This window comes from Hemicordylus capensis, chromosome 17 (genome assembly GCF_027244095.1).
Source record: "Hemicordylus capensis ecotype Gifberg chromosome 17, rHemCap1.1.pri, whole genome shotgun sequence".
Taxonomy (NCBI): Eukaryota; Metazoa; Chordata; class Lepidosauria; order Squamata; family Cordylidae; genus Hemicordylus; species Hemicordylus capensis.
This window is the reverse complement of record NC_069673.1, coordinates 5,036,036-5,049,598: the sequence shown is the minus strand read 5'-3', so window position 1 is coordinate 5,049,598 and position 13,563 is coordinate 5,036,036. Positions and strand designations below refer to the sequence as shown.

The 13,563-nt window shown below is 47.8% G+C and overlaps 1 protein-coding gene across 10 annotated transcripts in view; it reads right to left on the bottom strand.

The window, feature by feature from the left end:
* The window catches only part of COL27A1 (collagen type XXVII alpha 1 chain), a 109,300-nt gene that overhangs the window by 71,261 nt on the left and 24,476 nt on the right, over positions 1–13,563 (bottom strand). For 7 of the 10 annotated variants that reach the window (XM_053281847.1, XM_053281857.1, XM_053281851.1 and 4 more), the window contains exons 2-6: positions 12,060–12,207; positions 9,798–9,956; positions 8,765–8,960; positions 7,754–7,909; positions 6,680–6,721 (exon numbers count right to left, since the gene is read on the bottom strand). In XM_053281847.1, coding sequence (XP_053137822.1) covers positions 6,680–6,721; positions 7,754–7,909; positions 8,765–8,960; positions 9,798–9,956; positions 12,060–12,207 — 701 coding nt within the window. The remainder of the gene's footprint in view (positions 1–6,679; positions 6,722–7,753; positions 7,910–8,764; positions 8,961–9,797; positions 9,957–12,059; positions 12,208–13,563) is intronic. The other 3 variants (XM_053281848.1, XM_053281852.1, XM_053281854.1) reach the window with 2 other exon arrangements.

Genomic DNA, 13,563 nt, shown 5'->3' with positions numbered 1-13,563 from the left:
CTCAAACTGGGCACTGAGAGTCAAGGTTTAGGGGAAGATGTCACACGGTCCTGCCCTCTTGGCGGGCACCAAAAGTTCTCCTCAAGGGTTCTTCTCATCCCAGGGGGAGGAGAGACCACAGAGATGGCCCGGGTCCCGAGATCCCACAATTACTGATTTGTATCTCTGTTCCAAGGAAACAGGATGGCAAGGAGATACTTCTCCCCCCCTTCTACTGGCACCAGAAGAATCTGGCCTCTCTTTCCTCTCCCTGGCGAGTAAGTGACTACATTAGGAGGTTCCAGAAGGAACTTCATTTTAACAGATGTAATGGTCCTCTCCATACTTTTGCCAACAAGACCGAACCAGAAGCAGAACAAGAGCGGATCTGTTCCCAGAGAGGCACAATGAAAAGGGAAAGGAAGTTTGGGTTAACTGTGATCCCACCTGGAGAAGACCTCGTCTCACCTGGGAAGGATCTGTAAGGTCTGGCTTGTATTTTTAGATGGCAAGAAGAGAGCCCACCCACACATTCAGAAGAAGAATGTGGTTCAGGCCTTCTTGGGTTCTGTTACTACAAAATTAATTTGTAATGTTGGTTTTGAATGATTTTAATGTTAATGGTTTTAAAGTTTAAATGATATTGTTTTTAATTGATTTAATGTGTTAAATGATTTTAATTGTAAACCGCCCAGAGATACAAGTTTTGGTATAAAAATATGTTAAACAAAACAAAACAAACAAACAAAAGACAAGGAGACAGACTAGGGATCCTGTGATTTAATCACGTCCCCATCAATAAAATTCCTTTCTAGAGAAAGGTATTATATGAGGAAAGTATTGTATCAGGAAGAACAGCTCTTGTCTAAACTTTTCCATGTTGTGCTGGTTTTCTCTGTAGAGGAAAGGGTTTTTTGTTTGTTTGTTTTGGTTTTGGTTTTTTTAAAGAGCAAGAGAGAATCCCATCCATGCAATCTGGAGGGGAACTGGCTCAGGCTAGACCTAGGATAGTATAGTAGAACACAGGAAGCTGCTGTCTACTGAGTCAGACCTCTGGTCTATCCAGCTCAGCATTGTCTGCACAGACTGGCAGCGTCTCTCCAAGGTTCCAGAAGGCTCTTTCCCAGCCTCACCTGGAGATCTCAGGGACCTTCTGTGTGTGCTCTACCTACTGAACAACAGCCCACCTTCCAAAAGTCTTGGGCACAAGACTTTGCAATTGCTGTGCAGTAGAGGGGCAGCTCCAAAGGCACTCTGTTGTATCACCGAAGCACTTCCCCCAGCACATGCCAGCGACTCTTCTCCCCGAAAAGGCCCGTGGCGCTCTCTCTCCGAAGAGCTCCCTGTGAGGTAATTAGAGAGGAGCCTTTTCTACCGAACCACAGGCAACGAGGCCTTTGCCAGGGCAACACCCAGAGGCCTATAAATAGCTGTGGGGGAAACTTTGAGGCTGGCCGGCCTTCCGGAAGGTTCCGTACGAAACACTGGCAAGCAGGACCGCTTCGGCTACAAAGGCAAGCAAGGCGACCAGAAATACATTGGAGGGTACAAGAAATGTACCATTAATTGGTCCGTGAGAGAAGCAAACTTCCACGCTTCCGCACTGGTCAGGCCTCACTTGGAATACTATGTCCAGATCTGGGCCATGCATAAGAACTTAAGAACAGCCCTGCTGGGTCAGGCTCAAAGCCTATCTAGTCCAGCATCCTGTTTTGCACAGTGGCCCACCAGATGCCTCCAGGAAGCCCACAGGCAAGAGATGAAGGCATGCCCTCTCTCCTGCTGCTGCTGCTCCCCTGCAACAGGTATTTGGAGGCATCGTGCCTCTGAGGCTGGAGGTGGTCCATAACCACCAGACTAGTAGCCATTGATAGATCTGTCCTCCACGACTTCGTCTAAGCCCCTTTTAAAGCCATCCAAGCTAGTGGCCATCTCCACATGCCATGGGCAGAGAATTCCATAAGCTAATTATGTGCTGTGTGAAGAAATACTTCCTTTTTTTGGGTCCCAAATTTACCAACCTTCAATTTCTTGGGATGACCCTTGGTTCTAGTGCTGTGAGAGAGGGAGAAAAATTTCTCTCTGTATCCACTCTCTCTGCTCCATGCATAATTGTATGCACCTCTATCACGTCTCCCCGCCGTCGCCTCTTTTCCAAACTAAACGCCCCGGATGCTGTAGCCTTGCCTCATCAGGAAGGTGCTCCGGGCCCTGGATCATCGTGGTCACGCTTTTCTGCACCATTCCCAGTTCTACAATGTCCTTCTTAAGATACGGTGGCCAGAACCATATATGCCGTACTCCAAATGTGGCTGCATCATAGATTTGTATAAGGGCATTATGATATTAGCATTTTTATTTTCAGCCCCCTTCCAAATGAGCCCTAGCATGGAACTGGAACCTTTTCCACAGCTGCCACACAATTTGTCGACAATTTCAACAAGCTGTCCACCACGACGACCCCAAGATCTCTCTCCTAATCAGTTACTGACAGCTCAGACCCCATCAGTGTACATGTGAAGTTGGGTTGTGTGTGTGTGTGTGTGTTTTGTGAGGAAGATCTCTCGGTTGCCCACTTGCTTCGCCTCACTAATGGTGTGGCTGGTGGCCAGCGTGGCCATCACCGGCCGCCTTGAACAATGACCACCTCACACATAGCCACTGGCCCCAGTGACAGATCCCAGCAGGCGCAGAGCCGGAGATCAAGTCACTTCCCCGAGACAAATCCCTGTGCCAGAATTAGCAACCGCTGACTCATTCCTCGCCCTCTTCCAAAATCCGCCCATCAGGAGCCAACAGGCCAGCCAAGCCACAGCGACAAGGAGGGCCTTTAGGGCTTCATTACATCTGAGAGCATGGCTGAGGATGGAGAGAAAGTTAAATCCGGAGGCTGGAGGTTGTGACATGTGACAGCAAGGGTTCCCAACAGGAGTACTTGGCGCTCCCCTCACTCCCCTTCCTATGTTAGGAACATAGGAAGCTGCCATATACTGAGTCAGACCCTTGGTCTATCTAGCTCAGTATTGTCTACCCAGACTGGCAGCAGCTCCTCCAAGGTTGCAGGCAGGAGCCTCTCTCAGCCCCAGCTTGGAGATGCTGCCAAGGGCAGGGGGTGGACCTGGGACCTTCTGCATGCAAGCAGGCAGGGGTTCTTCCCAGAACCGCCCCATCCCCTAAGAGGAATATCTCACAGTGCTCACACATGCAGTCTTCCATTCCAGCGCAAACCAGGGTGGGCCCTGCTTAGCAACGGGGACAATTCATGCTTGTGACCACCAGACCAGCTCTCCTCCCATAAGATTTCCCACCTGAAGATCACCAGCACGAAGCCACCGCGTCCTCAGCGATGTGCCCACTGCAGAAGGGGAGAGAGGGTGAAGACCCTCCTCCTCTGCCTCCAATTGGCTGAAGTGTGCCCCTCCCCTCAGCCTGACAGGCTTCAGTAAATCAGCAACGCCATCAAAAGCAATAGCTCATGTAAGCGTGTCCCATTTATTTCAATGAGACTGCTTTTGAGCAACTTGATCTGGATGTGACGACATGCAGAACTTAATGCTGGATGTAAACTGGAGTAGCTTGTCTCCCTAACTGTAACACTTAAAAAACATACATTTGGTGGTACATCCCTGTGCAGCTGACAGCCACCATTTCTATTTCCCAGAAGTCCCTTGTGATATGATGATGTAATGTGGTTTCCAGGAGGTTTCTGGGATATAAAATTGGGTTTTAAAAGCCCTATTTAAAAATAAAATAAAATATAATTGTCTTGCCACATGGAGGAAAAGAGAAAAACCAACAGCATTAGAAAGACAAACGCGCACCATGAAACCTATTTTGGCCCTCATGTACGAGAAAAGAACCAGCAGCCTTTTCCTTACCAAGAAAGTTTAAGAGAGAGAAAGGGAAATGGGCCAGAAGCTCACTACGTACCAAACTCTGGTTTCACTTTTTGATTTTGTGAGCCAGCACACAAAACCCTCTGAAGTGCTGGGGTTTGGAAAAAGCTCCCATCCCCGATGCTAAAATAAAAACGCAGTATAATTTTAAAATGCCCACAAATTATAAAAGGAAAGCAACAATGAGCACGGAGTCTGAAAGCTGCAGGGCGATGTCGGGCTGGGAAATAAACATTACAGGGCAGAGAGGAACGGGGCAGAGGCTGTTTGCTTCCCAATGGTGTCTGAAGAGAGATACTCCTTCAAGAATGCTATACAACACTGAGGGAAGTCGCATGGCATCAGAAGACTCAGCATTGTTGGGAAATACCCACCAACCGAATTCTAACCGAAGATTCGGCTAAATGTGGGTATTTACCCGAATCTAAGACGACACTAAATATAAGATGACCCCCTTAAAAAATACAGACTAAATACAGATTATATCTGCATTTATCAGATTATATCTGTATTTATCCAAAAGGAAGAAGACTCTGAATTCAAGACGAGCCCCTGATTTCTTACATCACATAACTTGGGGGGAAACCTAGTCTTGGATTCCTGCTAACTGGCACTAGCCTAGATGGCTTTAAAAGGGGCTTAGACAAAGTCAAGGAGGACAGGGCTATCAATGGCTACTAGTCTGGTGGCTGTGGGCCACCTCCAGCCTCAGAGGCAAGATGCCGCTAAATACCAGTTGCAGGGGAGCAGCAGCAGGAGAGAGGCCATGCTAACTTGGCAAAGAGGCACCTTTTAATGTGGTGATTCTCTTTATTGAGCAGGGGGAGAGTAACTGGCCCGATCCACGCCCAGCACTGTACCTCCAGTGACTGTTGCTGGTATCTACCTTATGTTTCTTTTTAGATAGTGAGCCCTTTGGGGACAGGGAGCCATCTAATTTATTTGTTATTTCTCTGTGTAAACCGCCCTGAGCCATTTTTGGAAGGGAGGTATAGAAATCGAATAAATATTTTACATATTATCTATCTCTCTATGCATGCCTTCACTTCTTGCCTGTGGTCTTCCCAGAGGCATCTGGTGTGAAACAGGATGCTGGACTAGATGGGCTTCCTTGGGCCTGATGCAGCAGGGCTGTTCTTATGTTCTTATATCTGTGCCTGTGGACACTGGACGCTTCTTGTACAAGCAGGGGTGCAGCTACCATTGAGCGGATGGGTTCAAAGAACCTGGGCCACCCCAGCTCCTGAAGAACCCCCAGCTCCACCCCTCCCTATTTGCTTCATTATCTCCCTCACTCCAAGGGGCTACCAGAGAGAGAGGTGGACACGGGTCCTCTCTCCCCTAGCTACACCCCTGTGTACAAGTGTTGAACATAACATGTGAATGGGCCATGTGAGGGGAAAGCAAGGTAGGAGGGGAAGGAAGTGGTTGTGGGTGAAGCCCGAACAAGGGCTTCTCCTCCTCCTCTGCATCATCACCACGACTACCGTCACTATTTGAATGCCAGCGACAAGGCAGGAAAACCCCCGAGTAGCTCTCCATTCACACTCCTGATACCAAAGAAGAAAGTGGGGCATGAAAAGGTCACCGTGGAAAGAGCCCTTCGCCTGCTTCTCATTATTTCTGAAGCCAAAACACCATAGCGGCGCATTCCCTCTTCCCTTTTACAAGTCCAAGCGCACCTTTTAAAAGTCCTAGGAGCCCTCTGGTTCTGATTAAGAGCACGAGGAGGGGCAGTGGAGGCGGGGGGAGAGCGTAACCGATTATAGTTCCAGAATCTCATTACATTTCTCTCTGGGCCTATGAAACTCCCCAGCTCCCTGGCGATGGCAGAAATGTCGCTGCCACATAAATCTATCCCCAGAGATACAGCAGCGGCAGGGGCGGTGGGCAAGCATGATGAGGAACAGGGAAGGGAGCCCTGAAGGAGGACCAGGAGTAAAAATCAAGATGTTTTGCAGGAAAGCTTGCAGTTGCTACAGGACAAACATTTCCTGTCCAGAGATGTAAAACGGTAGGAGCTTTGCGAAGCCCAAGGTGGGGTTCGGAGACAGGGTATCAAAACTGGGGTCTCCGTCAGCACTTTCTGGCATCTTACTTCCTGCCCCACCAGCGCTTGAGGTGTCGGGTTTTTCAGGAAGATTTGGCTCTGTGGGTCAAAAACCTGCTCGGGCCTTCAGGACCCACCTGAGCACTGTCAGCTGCCCTCACAAGCCAATCAGAACACACCGGGCCTTATAAAAGCCTTACTTCCAAGCCAGCATCTGTCTGAGCAACCCATACTATGGAGTAGCAACATAAATACCCTGGTTTCACTTCCCCTGGTGTCTGACTACCCAGCCTGTCCCTGATCACAACCTGTGCCTCTGTTCCTTGGGATCCTTGAATGCATTCCGCAAGCGGCAATGGAGAGAAACACATTCCACAAACAGCAAAAAGACCCCAGAGTTGCATAATGTGAATAACATATACTGACTGCGGAATGTTCTAATGCCATTTTCGAAATGTATACCCTGCTTTTCAAGAGTCACAAAGTGACTTCCAATAAACCTAAACACACAACTGTGAAGAATCCAGCCGTTGGGAGCAAACCAGTTTGGCTGTTGAAAAAATCCGAGAAAACCACACAAGCCACAGCTTTGCTCGCTCTCCTGAAGATATTTTTACCACTCCTCGGTGGAGCATCTGATTCTAGAGCAACCCTGTGAAGTCATCTGAAAACAAACACCACTGCATTTGGGTTCTTAATTTAAGGCAAACCCAGAGTAGAGTTATTAGCCCCAAGTGGAATGAGAAAGGCATACCCCAGTGTAGGATTCAGGAACTTCGTTGATTTCGTTTGGCACCTGCAGAAGAGAGAGGAAGACCAGACGGAAACACGTCATTGTTTGCACAGCTGAAGACGATTCTGTGGCCACCCGCCGCTGGTGGCTCAAGCCACACAGAGCCAAGCGGTAGTTCCAACGTAGGAGGAATCTCACACCGCAGCACCAAACAGCCAGTGGAGGGTCCCAGGTCAATTCACTTTTTGTGGGCATCAAATGCAGCTTTAATAGATCAGCTTTCCACCTTTTAACTTGTTAGTTAATTGTCCATAGCGTCTAGCTTAGAGGTTAGGGTTTTTTTTGCCTTGGTTAATGTATTTTAATGCTCTGAGTCTGGTGAGCCAGTCAGCTGAGTATCTATTATTTAATCACAGATTTTTAAAAAAAAGGCGAAGGGAAAAACGAAAGCAAAAATAATAATGGTGTTATTCTTGCAATTAAACGAAGGAAAGGAAGCTCCTGGATTCAGAATTGACACCGTAAAAACCACCCAAAATCCAGATGATACATGCAAATATAATGAAGGAACTAGAGGTTAGAAATTAAGATAAATATTCCTTTTGTAAAAATAGTCACAACACACACACCTACCTATATTCCCCCCACACACACACAGAAACTATGATCATAGTGCAGCGTGTGTATCAACTGAAACTCCAGAGTAAAAAATAATGCTAAGTAGCCAATAATAATAAACAAATAATCAACACAGTACCGAAATTGCTGCCAAGAAGCAGAATGTCCATGATAAATTAAGGATATTACAATCCTGGACAGTGACAAAATTTCTATCAACTATTCCACTGTTGTCTCAGTTTCTATAAACATGCTTGAAATGAAATCATTGGAAAGGTCAAAAGAAGGCTAAGCTGAATTCTGCAACTATACTGCATAACTGGAGTAGAATTCAACATCCGCAAATCTGGATTTCATTTTTTTTAAGTGACTAGTCCATAAGGATATGAAGCATGCAGGCCATGTCTACTGAAATATGGCACTCAGGCCATGTCAACGAGCCTCAGCCCTCATTTTCCAACCCACCAAAAGTCCCACCTGAGTCCAGGCTTGGGGTAACTTCTCCCAGGAGTGAGGCTGGCCGTGGTGAGCTTCCATACTCAAAGGTTTGCTACAGGTGGTGTTATGGGTTCGACAGTGTTCGCTGGCAGCTCCGGCGTCTCCCATTAAGAAGGTCAGCTGCCTCAGCGTACCCTGAAAAAAACACTGGAAGTAGGGCCCATCTTCCAGGACAACTGTTACTAAATAATGACTAGCTCAGGGGTTCTTCACTTTGGTCCTCAGATATTGTTGGACCACAACTTGTGTCGTCCCCAGCAACAATGGCCAGAAGATGATGGGACCACTGTCCAGAAACATCTGGGGAACTACGGTGGAGGATCCCTGGACAAGATGGTACATTTTCAAAACACTGAGCTGCTAGACCAGGGATTCTAACCCCAGCCTCTAAAAATGGCCAGCAATGTTGCAAACACACACACACACACACACACACACAACCAAAAAACTGGTCTAAAGTGGTGAGGAACACATCAGCGGAGACCAACACAATTCACAAATATCTAGCTAGTGGGTTTTTCTTTACTACAAATTGTGAAGCTTTTGGAATTCAGAAAGCCTTCTAGATCTACAGCTGGTTTTGTAGTAGCAAGCATGAATTGTCCCCTTAGCTAAGCAGGGTCTGCCCTGGTTGCATATCAATGGGAGACTAGAAGTGTGAGCACTGGAAGAGATTCGCCTTCAGGGATGGAGCTGCTCTGGGAAGAGCATCTAGGCTCCAAATTCCCTCCCTGGCAGCATCTCCAAGATAGGGCTGAGAGAGATTCCTGCCTGCAACCTTGAAGAAGCCGCTCTCAGTCAGTGTAGACGATACTGAGCTAGATGGACCAATGGTCTGACTCAGTATATGGCAACTCCCTATGTTCCTATGTTCCTAGAAGGTTGGTATCTATCTTCTTCCCACTCCTGCTCTATGCAACATCAGCCGTCCCTGGCTTTATGTGCCACTTGTATATTCTGTTCTGGGGGAAACCGATGCAGGATTCTCACCTCAAAGGGGATCTCCAAGGGTTCAACAAGGCCTCCGATAACCAGGAGCCCATCGGTGGCCACTCCCATGCCAACATATCTGGACCACCCCACGCTTTCCACCAGCCGGCAGTCCACGTACAGGACCAATCTCTCCGAGGAGATGGTGAGGGCAACCCGATGCCAGTTTCCATCGGCCAATGAGGAGACGGGAAATCTGCAAAACACAGCAACAGAAAGGAAGAGACACATGTGAGAACACACACACACACACACACACCCTTTTATCTGTTTGCCCAGAGTTTAGGATCTGCACCTTTGCATTAAACCGAAAATGCCTTTTTAAAAAACATTCCAGATGTTACAATTGTTAGTACTAACATATGAAGTAGCGCTAGGCCAGGGGTGGGCAATCTTGGGCCTCCGGCCGTTGAACTACAACTCCCATCATCCCCAGCTGTGGCTGGGGATGGTGGGAGTTGTAGTTCAACAACAGCTGGATGGCCAAGACTGCCCACCCTTGGGCTAGGCCAAACATTTGCAAGTTCAATCCCAATGTTGTGGGGGTGTGGGGGAGGATTGTGGGTGAAAGAAAGGAATGAAATCTTCTCCCCTTTTTCTGAATTCTTAGGTGGGATAAAATTTGGAGCGGAGGGTTGCAGAACTCACCAGAGCTCCTGGAGCCTCCGATTAGCGGAAGGATGCCATTTGTTTTTCTTCTTCTTCTCAGAATGGAAGAAAAACAAACACAATTTTGTTGTTGTTGGTGGTTCCTATTGGCACTTCCCAACTGAATTCAGCTCCATGTGGTGAATTTGGCATGGTCCATTCCCCTGCCTTTGCAACAGAATAAATTAGGAAGGAAGGAACAAAGGAACGAAGGAAGGAACGAAGCAAGGAAGCAAGGAACGAAGGAAGCAAGGAACGAACAAACAAAGGAACAAAGAAAGGAAGGAACGAAATGAGAGAGAGAGAGAGAGAGAGAGAAAGAAAGAAAGAAAGAAAGAAAGAAAGAAAGAAAGAAAGAAAGAAAGAAAGGCTGAACAGAGCTTACTCGTAATGGCGCCTCCTACTGGCAACAAAAACCAAGGCATAAGGACTGATCCGGATCTGGAACAAGATGTCGCTTCGAAGGCCAATAATGGTTAAGAGGCTGGTTTCCTCCCTCAGAGTATACCTCAGCATCAACAACAGACTCAGCTCATCTGCAAAGCTATGAGAGAAGCAGAGCAGGACATCAGAGGGACAGTGTGGTGTATGGGTTATAGTCTGGTAGAACAGTTTCGTCTCTCCAGCTGGGGAGACCCGGCTTCAAGGTCGCACTCAGCCTTGAAGCGGGGCCCTCCTCCTCCCCTGTGAGAAGCATAGAAGCCTGGGGCCATCTCAAGACTACCCTGATTAACAGTAACCCAAAATAATCTTGTGGCACATCCCTGCTGGGACCAGACCACTTCAGGATCCAAGAAGGGGGCTGCATGGCTGAAAAGCTTCCGTGGGGAGAACCACTAACCTTTTTTGTGGGGAATGCAGAGTTTTGCTCAAAGGAGTGTGTAATTTTCAGAGCTTTCCTTTCCTTTCTCTTTTTAAGGGAAGAGCCTGAAATAGCCAGCCTTCTCCATTCCAAAAACACCCACACTGGGTGGATTCAGAGTTCAGACATCACAGGGAACCAAGGTTTATTCCATCTCACTGTGGGTTGCATGCATGACAGAACCTGAGCCAGCCAACAAACCATTATTTATTTTGGGCAGCTGGACCACAGATGTGAACTCAAAACTGGAAGTTGGTTGGTTGGTCCTAGCCATGGTCTCACATCATTGTCTGAACCTGTAATTGTGGTTGGCTTCAGTAGCTCCACTCTTGGAGGGCTCTCATGTAGAGAGGGAGACCCAAATCATGGGAGGTAAGGAAAAGGAACAGGACCTGAACAAACCAGGACATGGCAAAACAAACCAAGATTTGGTGATCATCTACACCACCAACCCACATTGGTTAGATAAACCTTAGTTAGAATAAACCTTAGTTCCATGTTATTATAATATTATTATTATTTTTACATTTATATCCCGCTCTTCCTCCAAGGAGCCCAGAGCGGTGTACTACATACTTGAGTTTCTCTTTCACAACAACCCTGTGAAGTAGGTTAGGCTGAGAGATGCATGACTGGCCCAGAGTCACCCAGCTAGTATTATGGCTGAATGGGGATTTGAACTCGGGTCTCCCCGGTCCTAGTTCAGCACTCTAACCACTACACCACACTGGCTCTCATATTATGCCTGAACCTGTCCACTGACTCCAAACAGGGCTGCTATGTTGGATGTAGTCAGTGGACAGAAACAAGGGGACTCCAAATCAAGCACGCAGCACGGCATTACAGCCCCCAGTTCCAAAAGCCTTGAGGCTGTCCTCACACTCAAAGTTCTGCCAAAATTTGGGAAGAAAAAGGAGAAGACAGTGTGCACGCTGGCACATCCAGCCAGTGAAAATGGTGGGCAGAGGACTGGGAAGTGATCAAGCGATTGATGAGTCGATCATAGCAGGTTGGTGCAGGCAGCTGGTCAGCGATCTTAGATTTGATCTAGAGTGGCGGATGTCAGCTGCCTGTGTGGATCCACCATGGGCTTTCTCTGTAGCTGCTCCTGGGCTCTGGAATGCGTTCCCTATGGATATTAGAGGCTTAAGTGTTTTAAAAGAGCCCTGAAAACATATCTTTTTTTAGCCTGGCCTTTAGTGAGTTCTGAAATGATTTTAAACTGGTTTTAATTTTGTTTTAATGAGTTATTTATTTGGTTTTTAAAAACTCTGTTTTTATATTTGTGAACCACCCAGAGCCAGCTGGATGAGGCAGTATATACATACATACATACATAAAATAAAGTTGATAAGTTGGCAATGCTATATGTCCGATGCTATATGGACTCTAAGCAATTCTTCCAGCAAACCCTCTTTATTAAACAAAGATAAAATATCAGATGTTACAAGTTAAAACAAAACTGGTTTCAGTGTCAAAAACACCATCGTCAGTTGCTTACCATCAGCAACAGACGGTGGTGTTTTTGACATTGAAACCGGTTTTGTTTTAACTTGCAACCTCTGGTATTTTATCTTTGCTTAGTAACATAAACAAATAAGACTCTTCATGCATGTTCACTTCCTGGCCCTCCGCCCAACATTTTCACCTCCCAGACAATCAATAATTGGGAGCGCATGCACCTCCTCCTCCTCCTCCCAGCGACACAGGGGTTGTGAGAACTGGCCCCCTGTCTTGTGAGAACACAAGAACTTCTCCCCCCACCCCCCTGCGCGTGAGACTCACTTCTCCCCAAAGGCTTCCACAGCTGGGATGCTGAGCGTGGCGTACTGCCCGACTTCCAGGATGCTGCAGTTGGCTTCGTCGTAGCCGAGAGAGAAGTTGCCCAAGTCCTGGCTGTAGGAGGCCAGCTTGTCTAGCAAGTTCACCTCTACTAGATTGGAAGAGAGAAAGAGAAAAGTGTGATCTGCTCTGCTCCCAGGCACCATTTAATGTTCTGGCGTTGACCTAAAGCCCTGTATCTTGTAGGAACGTAGGAAGCCACATCTTTGGTCTGTAGCTCGGAGGTCGAGCACCGGGCATCCCAAGTAGGGTTGAGAAAGGCTCCTGCCTGAAACTCAGGAGAGCTGCTGCCAGGCAGTGCAGACAGTCTTGAGCTGGGCAGACCGAGGGCCTGACTCAGTACAGAACTGCTGCAGCTGTTCCCTAGCACCTCCCCTTTCAACTGACCACCTTCTTCCCTTGACCTCCTTGTTAATTCACTGCCCCCCCCACACGACCACCAGCTATTCCACTCTGCTGAGTCGGAGCTCTCGCGTGCAGGGCCAATCCCACATGGCAGGGAGTGAGGGTGGGATGGGAAAGGCAGCGAGCATCTCACTCCCCGCGCGCCCGTCAAGTGGGGAACCCCGCCAGCACCGCCCGCCCTCCCGTCAGAGACGTCCAGGCTCCGGGCTTGCGCCTGCCTCCCACCCCAAGACGCGGCGAGAGATTTGTGGCAGGCCCGATGCACGCCCCGGAGCGCATCATGAACTGTCAGTACACATCGGCGCACACCAGGCAAGCTTCTGCCGCTCTGCCGGATAACAAGTCAATTGAGCAGAAAGCGGCTTTCATCCTGGCCGCGCAGCACGGAGTAATAGTCCTGCTTTGGGCCCCCTGGGCAAGTTCTCCTGGCCTGGGAGGAGGTTTAAGGATCTGGATGGAAGTGACTCAGCTGCACCGCCAACAGAGCGTTTCCCCCAGTATCTATTAGGAAGGCTGCCAAGGCTTGTATTTCTGGACTTGGAAAGATGAATTTTGGCAGCCCATAATGCTCGCCCCAAATTCAAGGCGAGCCTGGAGACCCCTGAGCCCCACTCAGTTTATAATCCATGCTGGGAAACCTTGGCACCCCTTCCAGCCCTAAAACCCCTCTTGGCTTACATGTTGCAGGTCTGCTTGCTTCAGGTGTGGTGCTACTTCTATGTATTATAGTATTTCTTGTTTACACAGTCAGACCGGTGTTATTGACTAGTTTGTTTTATCCAGTCATCAAGTCCTTCCCAAGGACCTGGGATGGCTGAATTTTATTATTGTTGTTGTTGTTATAGATGTCATCACAAAATATAGGCTCTTCCCAGTAAAGTTGCTTTTTGTAATTGGCTGATGGTGATCTCTGTGGCCCCTATGGTGTTGAGGTGCTCTTCAAGTTGTTTTGGAATTATTTATTTATTTATTTATTTTATTATTATTTAGACATTCAGATGGATTGTATTTCATCGGGCCTCTTTTTGATAAATATCCAGGA